At 43.3% G+C, this 22,937-nt stretch overlaps 2 protein-coding genes and 1 pseudogene across 2 annotated transcripts in view; 2 read left to right on the top strand and 1 right to left on the bottom strand.

The window, feature by feature from the left end:
- LOC123241077 (interferon alpha-inducible protein 27-like protein 1) overlaps positions 1–2,560 on the top strand; it is a 27,782-nt gene extending 25,222 nt beyond the window's left edge. The window contains exons 2-3 of the mRNA XM_044668785.1: positions 350–544; positions 2,397–2,560. Coding sequence (XP_044524720.1) covers positions 350–544; positions 2,397–2,497 — 296 coding nt within the window. The 3' untranslated portion in view covers positions 2,498–2,560. The remainder of the gene's footprint in view (positions 1–349; positions 545–2,396) is intronic.
- A 13,724-nt stretch (positions 2,561–16,284) lies between these two features.
- LOC123243278 (interferon alpha-inducible protein 27-like protein 2A) lies at positions 16,285–18,107 on the bottom strand. The gene is made up of 3 exons (XM_044671512.1): positions 17,980–18,107; positions 17,147–17,308; positions 16,285–16,459 (listed from the first exon to the last, which is right to left on the bottom strand). The coding sequence occupies exons 1-3, from the start codon at positions 18,023–18,025 to the stop codon at positions 16,368–16,370; spliced, it is 300 nt and encodes a 99-aa protein (XP_044527447.1). The 5' UTR covers positions 18,026–18,107; the 3' UTR covers positions 16,285–16,367.
- Positions 18,108–21,741: 3,634 nt separating this feature from the next.
- LOC123240468 lies at positions 21,742–22,113 on the top strand (annotated as a pseudogene).
- The last annotated feature ends 824 nt before the right edge of the window (positions 22,114–22,937 follow it).

Genomic DNA, 22,937 nt, shown 5'->3' with positions numbered 1-22,937 from the left:
TCTCTCTCTCTCTCTCTCTCTCTCTCTCTCTCTCTCTCTCTCTCTCTCTCTCTCTCTCTCCCTCTCTCTTAACCCTTACCTTCCATCTTGGAATCGATACTGTGTATTGGTTCCAAGGCAGAAGAGTGGTAAGGGCTAGGGCAATGGGGGTTAAGTGACTTGCCCAGGATCACACAGCTAGGAAGTGTCTGAGGTCACATTTGAACCCAGGACCTCCTATCTCTGGACTGATTCAATCCATTGAGTCACCTAGCTGCCCCTGTCCCCCTTTCTTGCATGGACACCCTGTCCACAAGAACCCTCTCCCATCTCCCACCCAGGAAAGGGAACGGTTGGAGACCAGACTGAGCCCATCCTTCCCTGGACTCTCTCATCCCTTCAGGTGCGGCTGTAGCGGCTGTCCCTGCACTCCTGGAAACTGTGGGCTTCACCAAGCTTGGCATTGCTGCTGGCTCCCTGGCAGCAAAGATGATGTCGTCAGCAGCTATAGCCAATGGTGGAGGGATTACTTCAGGTAGCCTGGTGGCTGTGCTACAGTCTGTGGGTGAGTGAGGGCTGAGCCTGCCCGTGAATGCACGCATCCGAGTCTCTTTCTAGCTTGTGCCGATGGGCAGAACAAGTTTGTCAGAAACGTGACCTCAGCAGAGGGGAAAGGGAGGGACAGGCCAGCGAGCTTCCCAAACCGTTGCTGTTTACTTCTCTCCCCCCAACGACCTCTGCAGCCCCCATTCCTTGTGCCCAGCGACGTCCCCCCGCGGACATCCACAACTGAAGGATTAAAATAAATTTTAATAAATCTCCTCTGTTTTATATCAAAGGCCTCACAGCAGAAACTTGGACTGCTTTGGGGCTTTTGGCATATTTCGGTATTTGGGTATCTGTTGTTGTAATGCTAAAGGTTACGAATGCAGTTGCTCAACTCTTTTTGGTTCAAGCTTTGCTCCTACATTAAGACACATTTCTCCACGGCATCTTTAAGTAAAAAAAGTTTTTAAAAGCAGGTTTTATTATTGCTGTTGTTGTTATTATTATTATTATTGTTATTATGTAAAGATCTAGCAATTTAATTTACAACAGAAAACACAAATGAATATACGGATAAGAACAATATCAGCAATAATAAGAGAGACAAAAAAGAAAGACAATATCACCAAATTGGGGAAGTCCCAACTTCTGAATATTCCACCTGAGGAGCCTGTAAGAAATCAAATGAATATAAAAGGATAGATTTAAAAATATTAGGGTTTTCCCTCTTGAACACATGGGTTGATGCGGACATGATTGGGGATATAGACTTGAAACGACCACAACAATGCAACTATTGACAATTTGGAAATAGGTCTTGATCAATGACACAAGTTAAAACCAGTGGAAATGCGGTCGGCTATGGGGGGGGGGGGGCAAAGGGGAAAGTAAAAAAATGAATCACGTAACCATGGAAAATTTTTCTAAAAAAATAAAATATTTAAATCTTTAAAAAAAAAACAAAAAAAATTAGGGTTTTAAAGGGTTTATTGATAGCCATTAGAAAAATGAAGCCACATGCCTGTTAAGAGTTAGTTTGAAAGTCATGCCCTGTTGCCTCCTCCTCCCATCCTGGCTCCTGCTCCCAAGGTGGAGAAGAGGAAGTACTAATCCAATCCTCAGTTTTTATACTTTTCTCTACGTTAATACTCTTCCTGCCTACATGATTATACAAGCAAGGAATCATGGGAAATGTAGTTTGAAGACCCCTAAACTTCCACAGGAAGTTTAGATCTGGGATCTCAAAATTAGTTCAAGGACCCCCAAATTTCCAATATCACAAATCCCGGGGTACAGCATTCAGGGCCCTGTTCAGGAAAGTCCCAGGCAGAGCATCCTCTCCATGGGTGAGACTCCAAAGTCTACTTTCCAGAAGGGGACTCTTATTGGACCTCAAACAAAGAAGGCTTTTTGCCAACCAAAGTTTGCATATCTGCTTCCAGGGCTTAAAGGTCCTGGCCAAGATCTTGAGTTCCAGGAAACAGTTAGGCGAAACATTTTTCAAAATTTAATCAAGAGTTCATGAAGAAAGCATATCTTGTGAGATAAGGGTTAACCTCACAGAAGGATGCTTATCTCCTGATAGCCACAGAGCCCTGGAGAATCTGCTGAGAGCTCTGGCCAAAGCCCAAAGCAGTCTAAGTTTCTTCTGGCCTTTGATATAAAACAGAGGAGATTTATTAAAATTTATTTTAACCCTTCGATTGTGGACGTCATCCAATTTGAGAACCAGAAGCCTCCTCACAGACCATCTCTCTCCTGATGCTAGTGGAGAAGCTGGAGCCCATTGAGGGGACATGAGGGGACTGCTTGTGGTCACCACGGCTAGTCCTTCTCCCATCTTAATTCATCTCTCTTCTTCTGTCTTCCAGGTGCAGCTGGACTCTCCAGTGGGGTGAATCTTATCCTGGCAGGAGCTGGTTCAGCGATCGGTGCCATTCCTGGGTTGGTTCTCAGGGGAATGAGATTTTGAAATGGTTAAATAACAAAGATACCCAAATAAAATGTATCTTTGCCCTCTGGGGATGAAAATTTACTTGATTGTTCATTTGTGTTCATCTCCTTGGGGCTCACTTGCCACCCTCCCACACACATACACATTTCACTGCATTTTTCAGGTAATACCCTCATAGGGATGACTACCAGAATCTTCTAGGGGTAGTTCTTCTTTTGGGTGGTTGGTCATTGCAAAGCTGGGTCATCCAGGATGCTCTGCCCTTAACTTGCTGCCAACAAACGTGGCACTGGGCTCTTCTCAAGTGAAAGTGTCTTTTCTGGATGGATTGGTCCACTGACTTCTCTCTGGATTGCTGTCTTTTGACACCTTTGTCCTTTAGCTTGAAACTGGGAACTCTTTTAGCTGCAGTTTTGTAGTTCTCTTTCAACTAATGCAATAGCCCTTACTCTAGGATTGTCAGAAGTTTTCTCCACAATGCTTTCTTCCCTTTTTGATGGCTATAGGGCCCATGCAGGATTCTTGTGTTCAGGGTTCTGGGCCATCTTTATCTGGGTAGGAGAGGAGCTGGTGGTATGCCTTAATCAGACTTTATCAAATTTATGAGTAGTATAGGGCAAGGCAGATACAATGTGAGGCTTTGAATAGCTCATCAAAGAGCATTTGTCCCTGTACTTTCTTTCCCAGACTCTCATTTGCAAAAGTCCAATGTGAGAAATTTAGAATTATAAAGAAAAAGTAGAGACCTCGGAACCCCCCAATTGACTGATGATTCTTGGGCAGATGGCAGATGAGGAAGATTTGGAAAACATATTGGAAGGTTATCCTTAAGTGACAATGTCATTTCTTTTTTAAACCTTTTCCTTGTGTTTTAGAATCAATAGTAATTATCAATTCCAAGGTAGAAGAGTGGTAAGGGCTAGGCAATTGGAGTTAAATGACTTTCCCAGGGTCACACAGCTGGGAAGTGTCTGAGGCCAGATTTAAACCCAGGACCTCTCATCTCCAGGTCGCATTCTCTATCTACTGAGTCCCCTTGTGATTATCTCTGGTCCCATTTTTCACCTCCTGGTTGTTTCAGGAAGAAGACATTCCATCTCCTTTCTTAGCCTAACTTTCATGCCTAGAACACTTTCTCCTTTTTGGCAGCTGACTTCCCTAGTTTCCTTCAAGTCTCAGGCAAAATCCCATCTCCTACAGGAAGCCTTTTCCAATTCTTCTTAATTCTATAGAGTTTGTATATATTTATTTCCTTTAGAATGTAAGCTCCTTGAGAGCAGAGATTGTTTTTTGCCTCTTGTATCCACAGAGCCTGACCTATAGTAGTTGCTTAATAATTGCTAAATGATTGTTTGACTGACTGAGGGGACACATCCCTGAATCAGGAAGGGAGATTAAAAAAAAAAAAAAAAAAGCAAATTGGTATGTTAACCTGCCCTGTCACCTATTGGGTACAAGGTGAAAAACAAACTCAAGAGACCATGGATGGAATAAAACTGAAGGTACTTCTGATCCTCATAGGAGAATGGTCTCTACTCCATTAAGAAAAAGTACACGAGCCCTGTCAAAGCTTTGCCCAAGAGCCCAACAACAGAGCAGTCTAGCAGGCACAGAGGAAGTGTTGTAGCCCAGCACAGCCTAGCAGAGGCTGTCACCCATCTAACACAGATGCTGTTCCACCTCAATGAGGAAAGAGCAGGACATCAGGACGTCCTGCCAATTTCTTGGTCACTCAGTGGATAGAGCACCAGACCTGAATTTAAATCCAGTCTCAGACACTTATTAGCTATGTGATCCTGGACAAATGACATAACCCTGCTTGACTCAGTTTCCTCATTTGTAAAATAAGCTGGAGAAGGAAATGACACATCATTCCAGTGTTTTTGCCAAGATAATCCCAAATGTGGCCACAGAGTCAGAAAAGGATTAGAATTTAGGGTATTTGTAGCTAGATGATTTTTTCTACCTCTTTCCTACATTTCCCATTTTAATGTCTCTACCTTGTAAATAAAGCTGCTTACAGTCATTCTGGCTGGAGAAGTTAATTAATTTTATAAATGGCGACCACAATAAATTTTTTAAAAATTCTTATATTAGTCTATCCGGAACCAGCCGGATTCAACTATGGGGTGTTCGGGAACAGCCACCTGAGAGACCATAGGGGGAGAGAGGGGAACCATGCACGCAAGAAGACAAGGAAGTCTAATGGAACATGGCCCGTTTATTGCTGGTAAAGGACAAGAATATATATGTTCAGGGTGAGGGGGTTGGCGGTCGGGATGAAAGGAGAAAGGAACAAATAGTTACGAAGCAGGAACATGGAAAAAGAACACGCAGTTATGTGGAAAGTCTGGAGGACGTTTTGCAACTATGCCTCCGCCCATGCGGGGCTCATAATCCATATCGTTCTTGAAGAGTTACTATTTTTATTTTATAGTCTTGTCTCCTAACAATTCCCCCTTTCTTTATTTTTAAATGAAGGGCATAATGACTAAGTGCGCTCCTTTTGACCGTTGTTTCCTCCAAGTCTATACCATATTTCTCAAAGCACCTTATGTTTCCCAGTTGATCCATAGATGATATTCGCAGTGACGGCCCCTGTCTTAGGCTACACAGGGGGAGTTACTCGACCATCAAGGGTCGAGGACCTGTGCTATTCCTGTCATTGGGTTACCGCCCTGTTAAAATGTAGATGAGTATCGTGATGTTGTTCCGTGTCCGTTATCTGACTACGATGGCATTGAACCGTAGGAAACTTATCAAGGGCTGAGTCGACGTTTGATTTAATGAATTTGGTTAGACGTTGGAAAACCCAAGGGCCAAAAGTAAGAGCTAATATAAGAATAAGAAGTGGTGTAATAATAGTAGGGATCAGAGTAGATAGCCAAGGGGAGTTTTTAAGGAGTGTATTAAACCATCCTTCTCGTGCCTTGGCCTCCCTCTTCTTCTGAGCTAATCGCTCTCGTAATTTTGCCATGGATTCTCGGGCAATACCGGTATGGTCTGCGTAAAAGCAGCATTCTTCTTTTAGTGCAACACATAACCCGCCCTCTTTTAGGAATAAAAGGTCAAGTCCCCGTCTATTCTGTAAAACAACCTCCGAAAGGGAGGTGAGAGATTTTTCTAGGGCTGTAACTGATTTTTCAATATCCTCAAGGTCTGCAATAATTGCTGTATGGAGAGATTGGAGATAGCGTGTTTCCACAAGGGCTGCGGTCCCGGTACTAATGCCGGCGGCTATTCCTCCGAGGCCTAGGAGGGTAATAATAAAAAGAGAAAGAACTTCTCGTTTATACCGTAAGGCAGAGGAGTCAATTGTTGTTAAAGCGTAGGGGCCATAATGATAAGTAATACGGGGCCAAAGGGATATAAGGATACAGAATTCAGAGGAAAAATTGAAACGGGTCCCTATAATGCATTTAGTGAGGCCGGTGTTACATGCCCAAAAGGTGTTATTGGGTGCAATCAGGTAGAAACTAGATGCTTCTGCAGAGTGGAATTACATAAAGACTCATAAGGAGAGGGTGGTTTCCCCAGGCAGAGACCAGACCCTAAGAAATCAGAAATGGTAAGCTTGGGGGGTCCGTGAAAACAATGTTCAGGGGGCTGGATATAGTAATCAGGATCGAGGTTTAAAGCAAAAGCTTCATAGTAAGGAGGGGCAGCAGGGAGGCATAACCAACAGTCTCTAGTCTTATCGGGTTGAGAGAAATTTAGGGCCGTATATGCACCGAAAATAAGGTTGAGGAGACGCTGAGAAGTAGAAGTAGGAGGGAGGTAAGGGATTGGGTTTGGGGTCAGGTGAGGTCTAGACTTGGCAGAGATTGAATGGGGTCTGGAGTTATCAAGGGGAATGTGGGTAACAGAGGGGAACCGTACTGGCGGAAGGAGGGGAGTGGGGGTTGTCACTCAGTGAAAATAATATTAGGGCCAACCGAAACTGTGATGGTTTTGATTCGGAGGCGGATAGTCATAAGAACAACATCATCTGGGCCTGTCTTATAAAGGCGCAATCCCCAGGTAAGGCCATCGGTCCATCGGGAATCCAATTTCCCGGTGCTGGTAAACAAGATGTTAAGGGGATTACAATTAGGGATCTTAGGGGGATTATTCAAAATACAAGAAGGCGGTCGAAGTCCGCTCGTAATTTGGATAAGATCCCGGTTTTTTGGGACCCAATGTACAGTACCGATAGTCTCACACCCCCAGATGGCACAGAATCCTTCAGAAAGACCACCACAAAAGTCAGGTTGGGAGAATCCTGGACAACCATAGATGGGGAATGTAGGTATCATTTTCGTCCCGGGCGGAGGTGGAGTGGCAGGTGAACAGTAGTGAAACGAGGAGGAAGAAGGGTTTCCTAGCTGACAAAAGTCAATAAAAAGCTCGGGGAACCAAGTGAGAGGAGGCATGTTCTGTGAAGTGACCCGCGAAAGAATTCTTTGGTTGATCGGGTTAATGATTTCCCAGGTTTGTCTGGCAGGGAAGTGAGGGCTCCGGCCATAGCAGGCAAGGAATAACTGGAAGATGTAGAGGAGGCATTTCCAAGGAGGGGTCATCTTCCTGTGGAGTAAAGAGAAGATTTCTCAGGGGTAAGCCCTGGACCATCAAAATTAGTGTTGGGGGTAAAGGTTTTGATCAGTCTAGACGGGACCCAGCGGGCATTATTCGCTGTTTTATCAAAAATGCAAGCGGAACCTTTTCCCCAAGTAAGGACAGGGTCAGGACCGCACCAGAGGCCAGTGAGGGGGTCACGCCAAAGGACTGTGGCCAAATTTGATGAAGTATGCGGATGCCAGTGGCGATCAGCAGCAGAACGCCCTTCAGCATCCAGCGTAAGGAAATGAAGAACAAAGAGGGCATGAGCAAGAAGCAGAGTCTGATTGCCATATAACGGGTAAAGAGTCTCTTGAGCCTTGAGTTTAAAAAGTGTATTTTTAAGAGTTTGGTTTGCTCGTTCGACAATACCTTGCCCTTGTGGGTTATAAGGTATGCCTGTAACATGTTTTATGCCTAATTGGGAGCAAAATTGTTTAAAAGCTTGGCTGGTATAGCCAGGGCCATTGTCTGTTTTGATGGAGAGAGGTTTCCCCATCATAGACATAGCAAGAAACATATGTTTGATAACATGTTTAGTGGCTTCCCCGGATTGTGCAGATGCAAAAAGAAAGCCACTAAACGTATTAATGGAAACATGAACATACTTGAGTTTAGCAAAAGAGGGGACGTGGGTGACGTCCATTTGCCATAGATGGCCGGGAAGAAGGCCACGGGGGTTAATCCCCAAATGGGGTTCAGGCAAGAGAGTAACACAATTCTTACAATTTTTCACAATTGACCTGGCCTGTTCCCTGGAAATTTTGTAGGCCAGGCGAAGGGATTGAGAGTTGAGGTGGTGAAGCCTGTGTGCCTCTGTAGCGAGGGAAACAGGGTCGGGCGAGAGGGCAGGAGGGGTAGACGTAGATGCTGAGGCAATTAAGCGAGTGTGTTGATCTGCGAGATCGTTCCCAAAAGATAAGGGGCCTGGGAGGCCGGAGTGGGCACGTATATGGCCCACAAAAAAAGGACAGGACCGTGATCGAATGGCTTGCTGGAGTTGGAAAAAAAGAGAAAAGGTAGCGGTCGTTGGCTGAACCGCAGGAACGATTTCGAGTCGGAGCAGGGATTGAACAACATATCTGCTATCCGAGTAAAGATTGAATGGAGTATCAGGCAGAGAATGAAAAACTGTTAAAGCAGCATAAAGTTCCACCAGCTGCGCAGACTCATAAGGAGTTCGGATAGAACGAGGGTGATTGTTCATGACTATGGCAGCAAGGCCTGTTTTGGAACCATCCACAAAGATTGTGGGTGCCCGTGAAATGGGGGAGAATCGGGTATGACGTGTGAATATGAAGGGAGTAAAATTGAAAAACTGTAGCAATTTGTTACTGGGCATGTGATTGTCTAAGATGCCCTGAAACGTGGAAATGAGTATAGCCCAATTATCATTCTGAGATTTAAGCCAGTCGAGCTGTTCTCTGCTGTAAGGGGATACTATGTGGTCAGGGGGACGGCCAAAATGGCGTGTGGAAAGGCGAATGCCTATCATAGCTATACGAGCAATCAAATCGGGGTAAGAGGCAAGAATCTTCCGATTGTGCATGGGGAGATGTATCCAAATGAGGGGAGAAGGATCTTGCCATAGGAGTCCAGTGGGAGAAAATTCAGTGGGAAAAATAAGAAGGTATAAGAACAATTCTGGGGAGAAATATCCAATATTCTGGGTGGCTATAGCCTGTTCTACCTTTTTGAGAGAAACTTCACCTGCCGGGGTCAAAAAACGAGGGGAGGAAGGGTCAGCATCCCCTCGCAGGATATCCTCCAGAGGACGGAGATCTACCTAGAAAGTTGCAGGTAGGGACGTAGCCAATTAATATCCCCTAGAAGCTTCTGAAAGTCATTAAGAGTCTTAAGGGAAGAGCGTTTAAGCTCGACTTTATTAGAAAACAGCCGGTCGGGTTCAAGTCGAAATCCTAAAAAGGTGAAGGGGTATTGAGTTTGAATTTTGTCTGGGGCAATGCTAAAGCCACGGGCTTGGAGCGCGCTAACAATAGCCTGGGCTATAGTCTGTGCCAATGAGGGGGAAGGGGCAGCAATGAGGAGATCATCCATGTAATGAATGAGATAGGCTAAAGGATACTGAGTCCTAATGGGGTCAATAGATTGAGCAACAAATTTTTGACATAGTGTAGGGAAATTAGCCATTCCCTATGAAAGTACACGCCACTGAAATCGAGGGTTAGGCCCTATGTGATTGACTATGGGAATGGAGAATGCAAAACAAGGGCTGTCGGAGGGATCAAGAGGAATTAAGAAAAAGCAATCCTTAATATCAATGACAATTTTGCTGAACCCTTTTGTCCTAAGGCTTAATTTTAAGTTATCACAATATATGTTATTTGCTTTTTATAAATTTCCAAACCATATTTCCTTTGTATTAACTGTCTTTTATTCTCTATAATATCTGCAGTTTCCCTTTTTATTTTAAATTTATGCTCCAATTGTGGTGAATTAGGGAAACCTGAATTTTTGCACAATCATTATTGATGTTATAAAATTGCTATTAGCTTCCTGTTCATTTTTTCACTTTACAGAGCTAAACTGGCAAGTCACGCTTGATTGGTCACTGTACCTCTCTGAGTCTGTTCACATGAAGCTATTCTACGTGTTTGTTCTTACCCATAATAATATTTTTTCTTTAAACAAATTGCATGTTATTCCTTAGATCGTGAATTTCTTCTCATACATTGCACATGCTTTTAAAATAATTTTATATCCTAATAAATTACAATGCTGTCCAAATTTTTTATATTCATAATATACTAGATTCCTAATGCAAAAATATTATTTTTGAATTACCAAATTTTGAAACCCTAATGCTAATTATATTTTTACCTATTACTTAATATGATGGTACAGATCTTAGAGTAACAATTTTACATGTTCATATGTTTTCCCTAAATTCAGTTCAATAAGCATTTTTGATAAGTCTGATCATTCCTACAGTGCAAATCCTAATAGATAGCTTTTCAATATAAGTTTTGTGCATTCTTAAATTTAACAGAAATTCCATTTTAAACTAGTAGTCAATGAATTTACACAATACCATCAGTACCTATTCAGTTCCTTAGCAAATATATACTCTAATGGGTAGAGAAAGGTCCATGAGTTTGGGGGAGAATGGGCGACGATTTTTAGCTTCTCATAGCTACTTCCTGCTGAACTGGGGCGGCGTGGATGATTCGCTCTCAACAAATAATTTTCTCATGGACCAGTCTCTGTCTAAAGGGATCTAATTTTGAAATGTAAGCCAATTGCATTGCTCTAATAATCTTTAAGTTAAATTTTTTCACTAACATCAGTTTAATTAATGTTAGGTTGAATTCATGGTTGTTTAAAGAAGCTTTTTCACTCTTGGTTAAGCACTGAGCAAGACTGGTGGTTTTTATTTATTTTTTGCTAGCTAAGAAAGTTAAGCTACACTTCTGTACTTCTGTACACAACTAAGAATCATTGCTTCCTCTCTGAATAAATTTTTCTTAGATTGCATTTTTAGAATCTTTTGTAATTTTCATTAGATATATGTCTCAGTACTTAACCTGTTGATAAAATTTAGTGATGGGATCAAATTTGTCCCTTTTTCTGTCTTTTGATTTCTATGTTCCCTTTCTCATGGCCAGTGAGAAATGGAAGGAGAAATGTTTGACAGATTAGTTTGTTTAACTCTTGCCTTAATAAGAGCAGAGAATAAGATTTCTTTTAACCAATTAAATTATCTTAGAGTTTGAGACATTCAGAAATTACAATGTTATTTTCTGAATTTCCCTAACACTTCTGTCTGTCTTCCCCATTCCTCCGGAATGAATGAAGAAGAGAGAGAGATTTATTTTTTCCAACCTGTAACCCTCCCATTGTGATCACAGACAAACAACATATAACACACAGACTGATCGAGGACACATTTCCCGGGCATATCACACACACTCTGACAAATATAAAGCATAAATTATATAAGCTAGATTTTTCTTTTCATCCTAGCAAAAGATCAATTATTACAATTCATATCTCCATGACTAAAGAATTCTGCGAAAAAGAATGAGTCAAAAAAGGGTTAATTCTTAACAAGGAGCTAGCTGACATATAATGAATTTTGTTTCTTAATTACCTTTCTTCATGCTTCAATAAGTATCCTAAAATAAATACACTTTTGCTTTTTCATTTTTCTATGAAGTGGGATTCTGATACCTGCCTGAATAATTCCAGGTATGCCACATTACTGGAAAGACTGGTTTAGCTAAGTGAAAATTGTTAAAACTTTTTACATTGTCTGTAGCTATTACCGATTGGACTCCTTCCAAGGGAAAAAGAAAAAAAAACTATGACAAAACTGGTTTTTCTAGCTGAGGCAAAGTAGCCAGCCGCTTCTAAAAAGGGGGGCAGAGAGGAAAATTTCTGGTCACTTTTAAATTTGCCGTTTAGTCCTAGAGAAAAATACGCTTTTCCTGGTGTTCTTCTAAGAAGGGCCCAGTGCCCTAATGCTTAATTTTGCTGGAGGGGGCCATTGTTATGGTAACGGGCTGCCTCCTCCTCCAATTCTTTTTGGTAGGCAGGATTAAGTGTGCTTTCTTGAGGAGGGTCTGTATATAGAACTGGATAAAGGTGTGGCTTTGTTTTTGTGGGGACTAGGGGTTCCTCGAGAGAGGGGTTTTTGATAAGTTCGTCTAAAAGAGACGAGGGGCACTCATTCTTTTTAACTCTGTTCCTCAATTGAGCTCATTTCTTCAGTTTTAATTTTAGATTCCAAGATAGTGTCCTCAGCCAGCTGAGGAGGTGCGAGACTAGTTTACTAGTGTCGGCTTCTTTAAGAATGTCACGAATCAAGCCGTAGAAAGAAAAGTAATCATCTGGAATTTCCTGACCAGATCTTAAAAGACCGTTTAACTCTTTTCCCACTTTGTTCCAAGTGAGTGGGTGAATACCTGAGCCATGTAGTATGAGCCAAGGGCACTGTTTTTCTAAAAAGCAAAAGAACCGGAATAGATTTTTTTTTCCCCTTAATTCTATTACCTCTCTCCCTGAAACTACTTTTTAACTCCTTAACAAATAGCGCTTCCTTCGAGAGTGTCTTACCCATCATTCACACACTTGCACTTCCCCATGTTCTTGCCGTTGCTTGTGCTTAGGTGGACGGTATAATCCCCCGTCAGGATCTTGCCTTCAGGCAGGCACCCTACTACACAGTATGCAAATCGCAGACTATCTCCACACAGAATCTCTTTCCTCACACACACACACACACACACACACACACACACACACACACACACACACACACACACACACACATTACCCAGATCCAACACTTCTCAGTTTAATGCCTATGGTGATGGGACAACTTACCCTACGCCTCCTCTCAAGGTTGTCCGGTCAACCTCTACCCGATACTTTAATTCCGCGGCCGCGACGTGTACTCCTCAGTTGTCCGGTAAGCTGTTTTCTCCGAGCCCCACACGTTGGGCGCCAATTATCCGGAACCAGCCGGATTCAACTATGGGGTGTTCGGGAACAGCCACCTGAGAGACCATAGGGGGAGAGAGGAGAACCATGCACGCAAGAAGACAAGGAAGTCTAATGGAACATGGCCCGTTTATTGCTGGTAAAGGACAAGAATATATATGTTCAGGGTGAGGGGGTTGGCAGTCGGGATGAAAGGAGAAAGGAACAAATAGTTACGAAGCAGGAACATGGAAAAAGAACACGCAGTTATGTGGAAAGTCTGGAGGACGTTTTGCAACTATGCCTCCGCCCATGCGGGGCTCATAATCCATATCGTTCTTGAAGGGTTACTATTTTTATTTTATAGTCTTGGCTCCTAACATTAGTCAAGCCCATTTTTAATTATTATACTATGTGGCACAGTGGATAGAGTGCTGGGTTTGGAGTTAGAAAGATTGGAGTTCAAATCTGGCCTCAGATACTTAGCTGCATGACCCTGGACAAGTCACTTAAACCTCTTTTTGCCTCAGTTTCCTCATCTGTAAAATGATCTGGAGAAAGCAACTTGTATAGAGTTTAACCCACCTCAGATGGGACTAAACCAGAAGAGAGATTCTCTATCTTGGAGACGAGAACTGGGTATATTGTTGGGACAAAGGTGACGCTGAGCAGCCTTATGGAAGCTACCATGGCCCCTGCCCTGAGCCTATAATACTTCCTCAATATTTTAGGAGTGGGTGCTTTTCACATGGGAATTATCCATCCTTGAGGGATGTACATTTACAGCAGGCACTCCTCTAGGCAAAGTCCATGACTATAATAACAACATCATGCAATCATGTCTGACTTCTTTGTGACTCTATTTAAGGTATCTTGGCAAAGACACTAATTAATAGAGGAAGTTCCTCCCTGGAAAATGTCACCAATGAAATTACAATGTGAGTCTGGCTTCCTCCAAGTTCCAGTTAGACTCCCACTTTATAAAGGAAGCTTTCCCTAAACCTTCTTAATTCTAGAGCTTTCCCTCTATTATTTCCTACTTATCCTGTCCATAACTTGTGTGTTTATATTGGTTTGCTTATTGATTTCCCATTAAATTGTGAGCTCCTTAAGGCAGGGACTATTTTTTGCTTCTTTTTGTTTCCCCAGTGCTTATCACAATGCCTGACATATAGTATAGGCCTTTAATAAGTGCTTGTTGATTGATTTTTCAAAAAATCTTACCTTCTGTCTTAGAATTAATACTAAGTATTGGTTCCGAGGCAGAAGAGAATTAAGGGCTAGACAGTTGGGGTTAAGTGACTTGCCCAAGGCCACATAGTTAGGAAGTGTCTGAGGTCAGGTTTTTAACCCAGGGCCTTCCATTTCCAGGTCTGGCTGTCTATCCATGCCACCTACTTGTCCTTTGTTGATCAATTTTTTAAAAAATGATTGACCGAGGGGTGTATAAATGGAGATTTTGAACCTTGGACTGCATCCCCCAAGAAGTCCCTTAGCATTTCCCAAAATTCCCTTTAATCCCTCCTGCGCCTCCACAGTCACGTTATTGTTTTATAAATTCTGTAGCTCCTCCTTTCTCTCCTTCACAAGCACAGTTGAAGTTAGTTTAGTACCTTTTTGCTCTAGTTTTTTATGTTAGTTTATTATTAATAAAAGCTTTATAAAAATATAATAGTTATTGGATATTAATTTTAATCTCCACAGGAGCTAACTCCAAGTCTTGTCCTCTATCCATCGTTATCACCTTGCTGTCCATAAGACCTGAGTGCAAATCCAGCCTCAGAAACTTACTAGCTGCGGGACCCTGGGCACATTACTTACCTCTGTGCCTCTGTTTCCTTAACTGCAAAAAGGTTATTATTGTGAGGATCAAATGAAATCAGATTTATAATATTAATGCTTATTTCTTCTTCTTTCCTAATTTTTTGTTGGACTAAAACATTTGTTAACCCCCTGAGATCACAGTCTCATAAGTTCAGAGGATTTAGAGCTCAAGGTGATCTTAGAGATCATCTAACCCAAACTCTTCATTTTACAGAGAAAATGATTCATTCAGGAAAAGAGGTGGGAGCCAAACCCGGGTCCTCTGATTCCAAACCCAATGCTCTTTGCTTCCTCCAGCCTTTGTTTGAAGCCCTCCAGGGAGAGAAAGGGACACCCCCCTCCTCCCCACGTCCTGAGGAAACACATGCAGCTTCTGGACAGCTCAAACAATTAGGAAGTTTTCCCTTCGGTCAAGCCTACAGATCTCTCTTCACAACTTCCATGCAAAGAAGAAATAGTTCTGCCTGGTTTAGGGGCCAAGAACAAGTCTTATTCTTCTGCCTTTTTAAGTATCCTGCAGATACTTAAAGAGAGCTAAAGATTCCCATCTTGCCAAAGTCTTCTCTTCTCCAGCCTAACCATCCACTGTTCCATGAACCAATCCTCTTCTGGCGGGAACCTCCGCGTCCTTCACTACCTTCTTCAGGATGCCAGCACCCCCTCTCTTTATCAATCCAGATCTCTTAAACATGGAGACAGAAGATGAAAGTGGAATAGTTCCTGCCTTCACAAGGACATTATGCCCATTCTGATGGGCATGATTAAGGCTAAGGAGAGGGATTGGACCTGTAATTAGTATTCCTAATTCAAGAGTGCCCAAAATGAGTACAAGGTGATATTAGTGACTGTAGGCAGTGGTCAGAAAAGTCTTCACATCCGAAGGGGGACACTTTAGCCCGGTCTCAAAGGATCCCAGGGATTCCAAGAGGCAAAGACAAGGAGTAAGATTATTTCAGGCACGGAGGGCAGTTTTGGTAAAGGCTTTAGATATGGGAAATGGGAGAGTCAGGTACAAAAAACAGCAGAAAAGCCAGAGTGCCTGGACCACTGGCAGTGTAAAGGAGGGGCATATAAACAAGCCAGGAAAGATGGGTTGAGGACAACTTGTGATGCTTTCTATACTTTAGGAAAGTTACTTTGGCATTCAATGTGGAAGATATATTGGAGAAGGAGACCTTTGTTTTCAAGGAACTTATAATTAAATAAGAAGGACAGGACAGGCACATAATTAACTGGGACATTAAGGCAGAAGGAGTTGAGTACAAAACAGGTGTGAAAATTTGGGGAAGGAGACAGGGCCCAGTTAGCTGCTTTATCAGGGAAAGCTTCATGGAGGAGATGCCATCTTTGCTGGGACTAGAAGGAAAAGGAAGATTTCACCAGGTGGAGGTGAGGAACGAGTGCTTTCGGTAGTAGGAGACAATCTGTGTGGTTATCTGGGAAGCCATAAAAAGCAGGACAAGGCCAGGGCGTCAATCGTCCCAGGTAATAGGAATGTATATAGTCTGACATGTTTTATTTAGTGGTTTTATCTAAGAGTTAAGAGGGAGCTAAGGTTGAATGAGAGGGCATGCAGCAAAGAATAACAAGTCCAAGAAGTGACTGTGCAGTTCTGGGGCTGGCATGAAGCTGGAAGTGGGAGGCAAGACAAGGTGTAGACCAGTAGACCTATGTTCCCTCCTCCCTCCTCTCACTGCCCCCCCCCCCCCCATAGGAGTTGCAATCTGTCTGAAACTTAAGGAGGGGGCAGCACAGTGGCTCAGGAGATAGAGCGCCAGGTGTGGAGTTTGGAGGTTCCTAGTTCAAATCAGATCTCAGACACTTCCCAGCTGTATGACAACCTCATTTGTCCAGCCCTTGCCATTCTTCTGTCTTCAGAGCTGTGACTAAGACAGAAGGTAAGGCTTTAAAAAAAGAAAGAAAGAAACTTAAAGAGACAGAAATTCAAATTAAGTCTTTATTTGCCTGTTTCTCTAAGGATGGCTCCTGGGCCTTCTTCCCCATGGTCCGAGGGCACAGGGGGCTATTACTTGCTGCTCCAGTAAGCCAGGGCACTCCCTAGGGCCGAACCTGCAGAACCCAGCAGAGCACTCGTACTTGCAGACAGGCCGCCAGCCCCTGCAGGGAGGGAATTCAGGACGTTGGGTTAGGGTGACTAAGGGGGACGGGAGAAGGCTGGGGCCATGGAGGGACGGACTGTCAGGGCAGCCAGGAGCGGGAGAGGCCTATGGCAGCTGTGCCACAGGACCACCGAGGGGAGTGAGGATGCTTAGCAGAGACTGAAGGGGAGCTTGATGAGAGCTTGATGGTTATCTCGGTCTGAAGGGCTATAAGGCTTCCACCTGTTCATTTTGGCCCAAGAGGGCAGAGTCAGCAGCAACGGGGAGAAGGGGCAGATTTGGGGAACAGCTCCATAATGAGAGCCATCCGAACCTAGGCCCGGCCACCTCACAAGGTTCCTAGGCTCAAGGATCTAGAGACTGGGGGGAGGCTGCGGGGCATCTAGTCTCATTTTATACACAAGGAAACGGAGGTCCGGTGAAGGTAAATTAACCTGCCCAAGAACACACAGTGAGTAGAGATCAGGAGCAGGATCTGAACCCGGCTCTTTCTTCTGTGCCATGCCCGCTCCCCCTCGCAGGAGGCACAGCCACAAGCAGCTGGGAGGACCACTTGCGGAGGATTCTCATTCTGCTCTGATTGGACAGTTTGGTCTTTGAGGTTCTTCTAGACTCTTGCGATTCTGTGCTGACCCTGACCAAAGGGGAAAGGCCTCAAGTCCAGGGAGTGTCCCTCCTCACTCACCCACAGACTGCAGCACGGCCACCAGGCTGCCCGAAGCGATTCCTCCCCCATTAGCCACTGCCGCAGTCGCCATCATCTTTGCTGCGAGGGAGCCCGCGGCTATGCCAGCCCCAGTGAAGCCAGCGGTTCCCAGAACCACAGGTACGGAGACCAGAGCCAGACCTGTGGGACGAGAGACCAGTGTCTGCGGTGTCCCATCCCGCCTGTCCTCACAGCCTGACCCTCCCCCCCACCCCAACTGGCCCCACTGCCACCCTCGGTCTGCTCAGGGCTCAGGGTCTGAGTACTGAAAAGTGGCGAAGTAGGGGCAGCCAGGGGGCTCAGGGAATGGACAGCCGGGCCTGGAGATGGAAGGTCCTGGGTTCAAATCTAACCTCAGACTTTCCCAGGTGTATGACCCTGGGCAAGTCGCTTTTTTTTAAAACCCTCGTCTTCTGTCTTAGAATCAATACTGTGTATTGGTTCCAGAGCAGAAGAGTGGTAAGGGTAGGCAATGGGGGTCAAGTGACTTGCCCAGGGTCACACAGCTGGGAAGTGTCTGAGGCCAGATTGAAACTTAGCCTGGGCCAGGCTCTCCATCCACTGAACCACCCAGCTGCCCCCTCAGGATTGATTCTAAGACAGAAAATAAGAGTTTTCAAAATAAGCAAATAAATAAACATTGAATTCAGTGAACTGAGGCAGAGGGAAGACTAATTAGAAGCAATAACCACATTCGTCTGGATTAACCATTTGCTGGTTATGGGAAAGGGACAAACAAAAAACAAATCAATAACCCATTTACTTATTTATTTATTTATTTTTGTGATGGAGCCGGGAAGGGAAAGACTCACCACCTCCAATCAAGGCGCCCGAAGCTATCAGGGCAGGGTTGGCCATGCTTGACAACCGGCTGGTCTGGGTCTGCTCTCCTTTCTCGCTAGCAGGATTCCTCGTCCAGGCCCAAGACAACTAAACTCGTGACCGGGGCTCCTCCGGAACCCGGCCTGGGCCTGCTCTGATTGGACCAGCGACCCTCGTCTCCTCCCACGCTCCCCCCTCGCTGTCCCTCCTCCCCTTCCGCCCACAAAGCCTGGCTTCCTTCCCCGGCTCCGCCCTTCCCAGGTTTCCGGTTTCTCTCCTATTTCCCTTCTGTGTTTATTTGAAGGAAGCGGATCCTGCATCCTTTGGAGCTATGAGTAGAAGCTATATTCCGAACCAAACAAAAATGACCAAAAGGCCGCCATTACGAGAGATAACCCCATAGCTTTGATTAGAAAACTGAACCAACCAGTTTTTTCAGGCTTATCCTCTCTATTCCCAACACAGCCCTTTTACTCAACGCAAATTCTCCTCTTTCTCTACCCCCACCCTTTTGCCTAGTGCACTGTACCATCTTCCTACTTCCCTGTTTAAAACCCACCTGTCAAGGATCAGCTAAAATTGCATCCTTTGGGGCAGCTAGGTAGCACAGGTAGATAGAGCACCAGACCTTTAGTCAGGAGATCCTGGGTTCAAATGTGGTCTTACACACTTCCTAGCTACGTGACCCTGGGCAAGTCACTTAACCCCAAGTGCCTAGTTCTTGCCACTCTTCTGTTTTAGAATTGATATTAAGAAGGTAAAGGGTTTAAAAAAAAATCCCACCCCCCTCCATGAAACTCCCAGATAACCATTTGGCTGGAATTAACCTCTTCATTCTCTGATTTTAACATCTTGTTCCTATCTCATTTGTAGGAGATTTCATATTGTAGCCTTTTGGGCAAAGTTCTCTCTCCCCAGTAATTAATTTGGTAACCGAACCAAAGAGCCCTGGGTTTGTCATTAGAGGCTATGACTTTGAGTCCTGGCTCTGCAAATGGCAATGTGCGTGACCTTGTGGAAAACAAGGCAATTCTTTAATCTGCAAAATGAGGATAATACTTATACTAGTGAGATTAAGATTGCTCCTGTATCATTTTCTTATCTATAATGTTTAGTTAATTGATTTTGTCCTGTAACTGCTTAAGTCGTGGCTCTTTGTTTTTGGACTTAGTTCAGAATTCATTTGACCTGAATTGGGTTAAGAGTAAGAATGCAGCTCTCCTGCCTCAATTTAACTGACCTTGGAGTATGCATGTAAATGGAGTTTGGAGTAAGTGGAGTACAAGGGAGTTTGGGCTTGATATCTTTATACTACCAAGCTATCCTTCGAGGTTGCCTGGTTTGATTTGTCCAAGTCTGGGCCCCTATCTCATGCCTCACAAACAACGAATACTTGGTTTTATAAGAGAAGGGATTTGGGGGGGTAGGGAAGCAGGAGAAGGGACAGGTAGGTCATTGCTAACTCTGCTGCCAAAGGTCCAACCAATCAGTGCCTCAGCTTTGTAACCACTCCATGCCATGATGCCATCTACCCTGTTCTGTATTCCCCAAAGTCTATGAAAGGGGAACTGTCCTCTTACTCAGTGTCTTTGGCATAAATGGAGACAAACCACTGACCCATTTACTGACAGTAGTATGCCCCTAATAAATGTTACCTTAAGCAGAGATCTGCCTCAGTTTGCCCTTTTGTTCAAATTAAAATGCTAGATTTTGTAGACAGTGGTAGGATGGACCTGAACTTTCCTACCTCCCCCTTGCTCCAAGGGCCCAAAGAGGAATAACTTTCAACAAAGGGAGTTTCTGCTAGGGACTCTGTGATGGTGTATTTTGATTTTTCTCTCATCACAACAGTTTCAATCTTCTCCAAGCAAAAAGGGTGAGTGTTGTATGATTTGTGTCTATTCTGAGTGTTTCTATTTGTGTTTGCTGTGTTTTGCTTCTGAATTTGGAAATGATTGGCAATATTTAAAACTTGGGCTCATTTCCTGGACTACCCTTTCCAGGGAATTACTCCCTCAAAGAAGATCTCTCCAAAAACAGGAGATGGGGAAGATTACGCTTGAAGGTAATACTTGACATCATTTAAATTTTAGCCTGCAAGGAAGACCTTTTTTTTTTTTTAAGGTACTGAATGTGCATGCCAGTTAGCATCCTCTGAACCCCAAAGGGATGGGAAAGCCCTGTCTTCTTACCAATGTGGACACCCAGTTGATCCCTTCAAATGCTCCCTACCTTTATGCAGTGGCTAGGCTAAATCTAGACCCGTAGAGTGGGGAGATTGAGAAGATTATATTTTCTAGCTTGGAAGACTTGGTGGTTGTGTTCTCAGGACTTTTTCTTTCCTTCAGGGGATCGAGGGTCCTCCCTGGTTTCCTAGCTGGTAAGACCCCTATGGGTGTGGCAACATTGAGCAAATTTGATTTTTAAACAATTTTTTTAAATTTAGAATATTTTTCCTTGGTTCCATGATTTCATGATCCTTCCCTCCCTGCTCCTGGAGCTGACAGGCAGTTCCACTGGGTTATGCATGTATTATTGTTCAAAACATTTCTATGTCATTCATATTTGCAGTAGAGGGATCTTTTAATGCCAAACCCCCAATCATATCCCCATCGAACCATGTGATCAAGCAATTGTTTTTCTTCTGCATTTCTGCTCCCACAGTTCTTCCTCTGGATGTGGATAACATTCTTTCTCATATGTCCCTCAGAATTGCCCTGGATCATTGCATTGCTGCTAGTAGAGAAGCTCATTATATTTGATTGTGCCACAGTGTATCTGTCTCTGTGTATAATAATGTCTTCCAAATTTGATTTTTCAAAAAACATGTCATTGTGTAGAAGAGTCTTTGGGCTTGGTCTCAGGCAATATCTAGTAAATCAGACCACTGTGCACTGCAACAAGCTTGTGAGTTGTTTTTTAGGTGAAGATTGCCAATGGAGCTAAAAAACTCCAAATGGAAGGAGTATTTTGTCAGGAGGTTGGGAGCTATGGCGTCACATTGCCAGTAAAGAAACATTATGGTCACTGCCATATCCTGTGAGCGTTTTCTGTTTGTTTTTCTGTGTAGCTGCTCTATGACTGCATGTTCAATGTTATTTATATATATATATATATATGTGTGTGTGTGTGTGTGTGTGTGTGATGGAACATATATATGTAATAGAAGCTAAAAGTAGCTATTTTTTGTTAATAACCCTTACCTTCTGTCTTAGAGTTAATACTAATTATTGGTTCTAAGGCAAAAAAAGCAGTAAGGGCTAGGCAATGGGGGTTAAGTGACTTGCCCAAGGCCACACAGGCAGGAAGTATCTGAGTCACATTTGAACTCAAAACCTCCCCTCTCCAGACCTGGCTCTCCATCCACTGAGCCAATGAGCTGCTTCCTTGAACTCAGTTCTTGATCAGGTCTCAGGGTTCTGATTTGGGGCAAAGGGTGTTTGGTCCCAGTAGCCCTATAGGGAATAGGGGTATGAGTGGGATAGTGTTTTCCTGAGCCTCAAGTTCTAGAAGGACATTCAGGTAGGAGAAAACACAGGCCAAACCTAGCAGGACGAGATTGAATAGGAATAAATGTAGTCTTGCACATTTAAACCAAAATCTGGAGATGCATAGCAGACAACTTACATTTCAGACTTAAAATCTAGTCCCAAATTTTGGTTTAAATGTTTTTAAAATGTTGAAATGCCCTGACAAGTTTGGAATGAATATTCTTTAGAATTTGTTTTACAGGAACTAAGAACACTCACCCTCAGAATAAACAGATTTTTTGGAGTTGGGAAACCGACAGAAGTCTGGAGTCGGAGCGATGGCGGAGACATCCCCCCGAGCTGTGCAGGACCTGACCGCTGTGGTTCATGCACTTCTCCAGCAGATGCAGGACAAATGCCAGGCCACGTCAGACCAGATAACTGGCCGAATTGATGACATGAGCAGTCGCATTGATCTGCCTCTGGAGAAAAGCATTGCTGACTTTATGACCCAAGCAGGGGTGGAAGAAATAGAAGGGAAAACAAAATACCAACCACACGTAATAGTTACAGATTTTGTTGATCATTTAAAGCGAACTCTTGAAAATATTTTTCACAAGCCAAGAGGTGAAGAAACAGATTTTCTCAACTAACTGCTGTGTGCAAACATGTTTTAAATTATAAAGCTTGTATTCCTAGAATAGGCAGTTTAGTTGGGTTTCAAGGCGATTCATTTTTTGATTTCTTGTACGTGGTAGCTTCAACTATATGATGTAAAACGTGTCGATATTAGTAAACTGAAATTCTGACTACTTTGGCTAAGATTTTCAAAATTTTTAGTGTATTTTTTGTCAAGTCATTTGTCATTCCTTTTATAGTAGTTTCAGTTTAATAAGAAATTGCTACATGGTGTTTTTTTTTTTAAAAGAAATGTATTCATTTTTTCAACTGTTATCAGATTCTCTTTGTGAACCTAGAGTCAACGCTTTGTAATTCTTGGCATAAAATTACTGTTTTACTAATAACAAATAAATGATACGTTGACCATACTTTTAAAGCAGACAAAAAAAACCTGAGCATTTTGTATTTGTGTCCTTGCTATGTTTCCATGACGGAGAACTCTGCCTAAGAATCTACTGTAAAAAGCCCCAGAAAGGAGCAGGAATTGAATGATTGTAACTACCGCCACGTTATAACATGCTCGAGGATTCGGATAGTGACAATAGTATCCCAGTTCCTCTCAGATAACAAGGATAGAAAATAACCTATAAAGTTGCATTGCATTCCCTGATGGGAACTTCATGTGGTGTAACCCTTCCCACTTGCTATTTACTTGTGCTACTGATTTTTAAAAGCATTTGTCAATTAGAAGAAAAAGCAAGTGGCCATTGTGAATCCTTGCCTACTGACTGACAAATGCTCTTATTGTAAGCTTGGATTTTTTTTTTTAAATATATAAACCCATACCTTCCATCTTA

The sequence above is a fragment of the Gracilinanus agilis genome, chromosome 3, assembly GCF_016433145.1.
Source record: "Gracilinanus agilis isolate LMUSP501 chromosome 3, AgileGrace, whole genome shotgun sequence".
In the NCBI taxonomy this organism is placed as follows: Eukaryota; Metazoa; Chordata; class Mammalia; order Didelphimorphia; family Didelphidae; genus Gracilinanus; species Gracilinanus agilis.
This window is presented reverse-complemented; position numbering and strand designations above follow the sequence as displayed.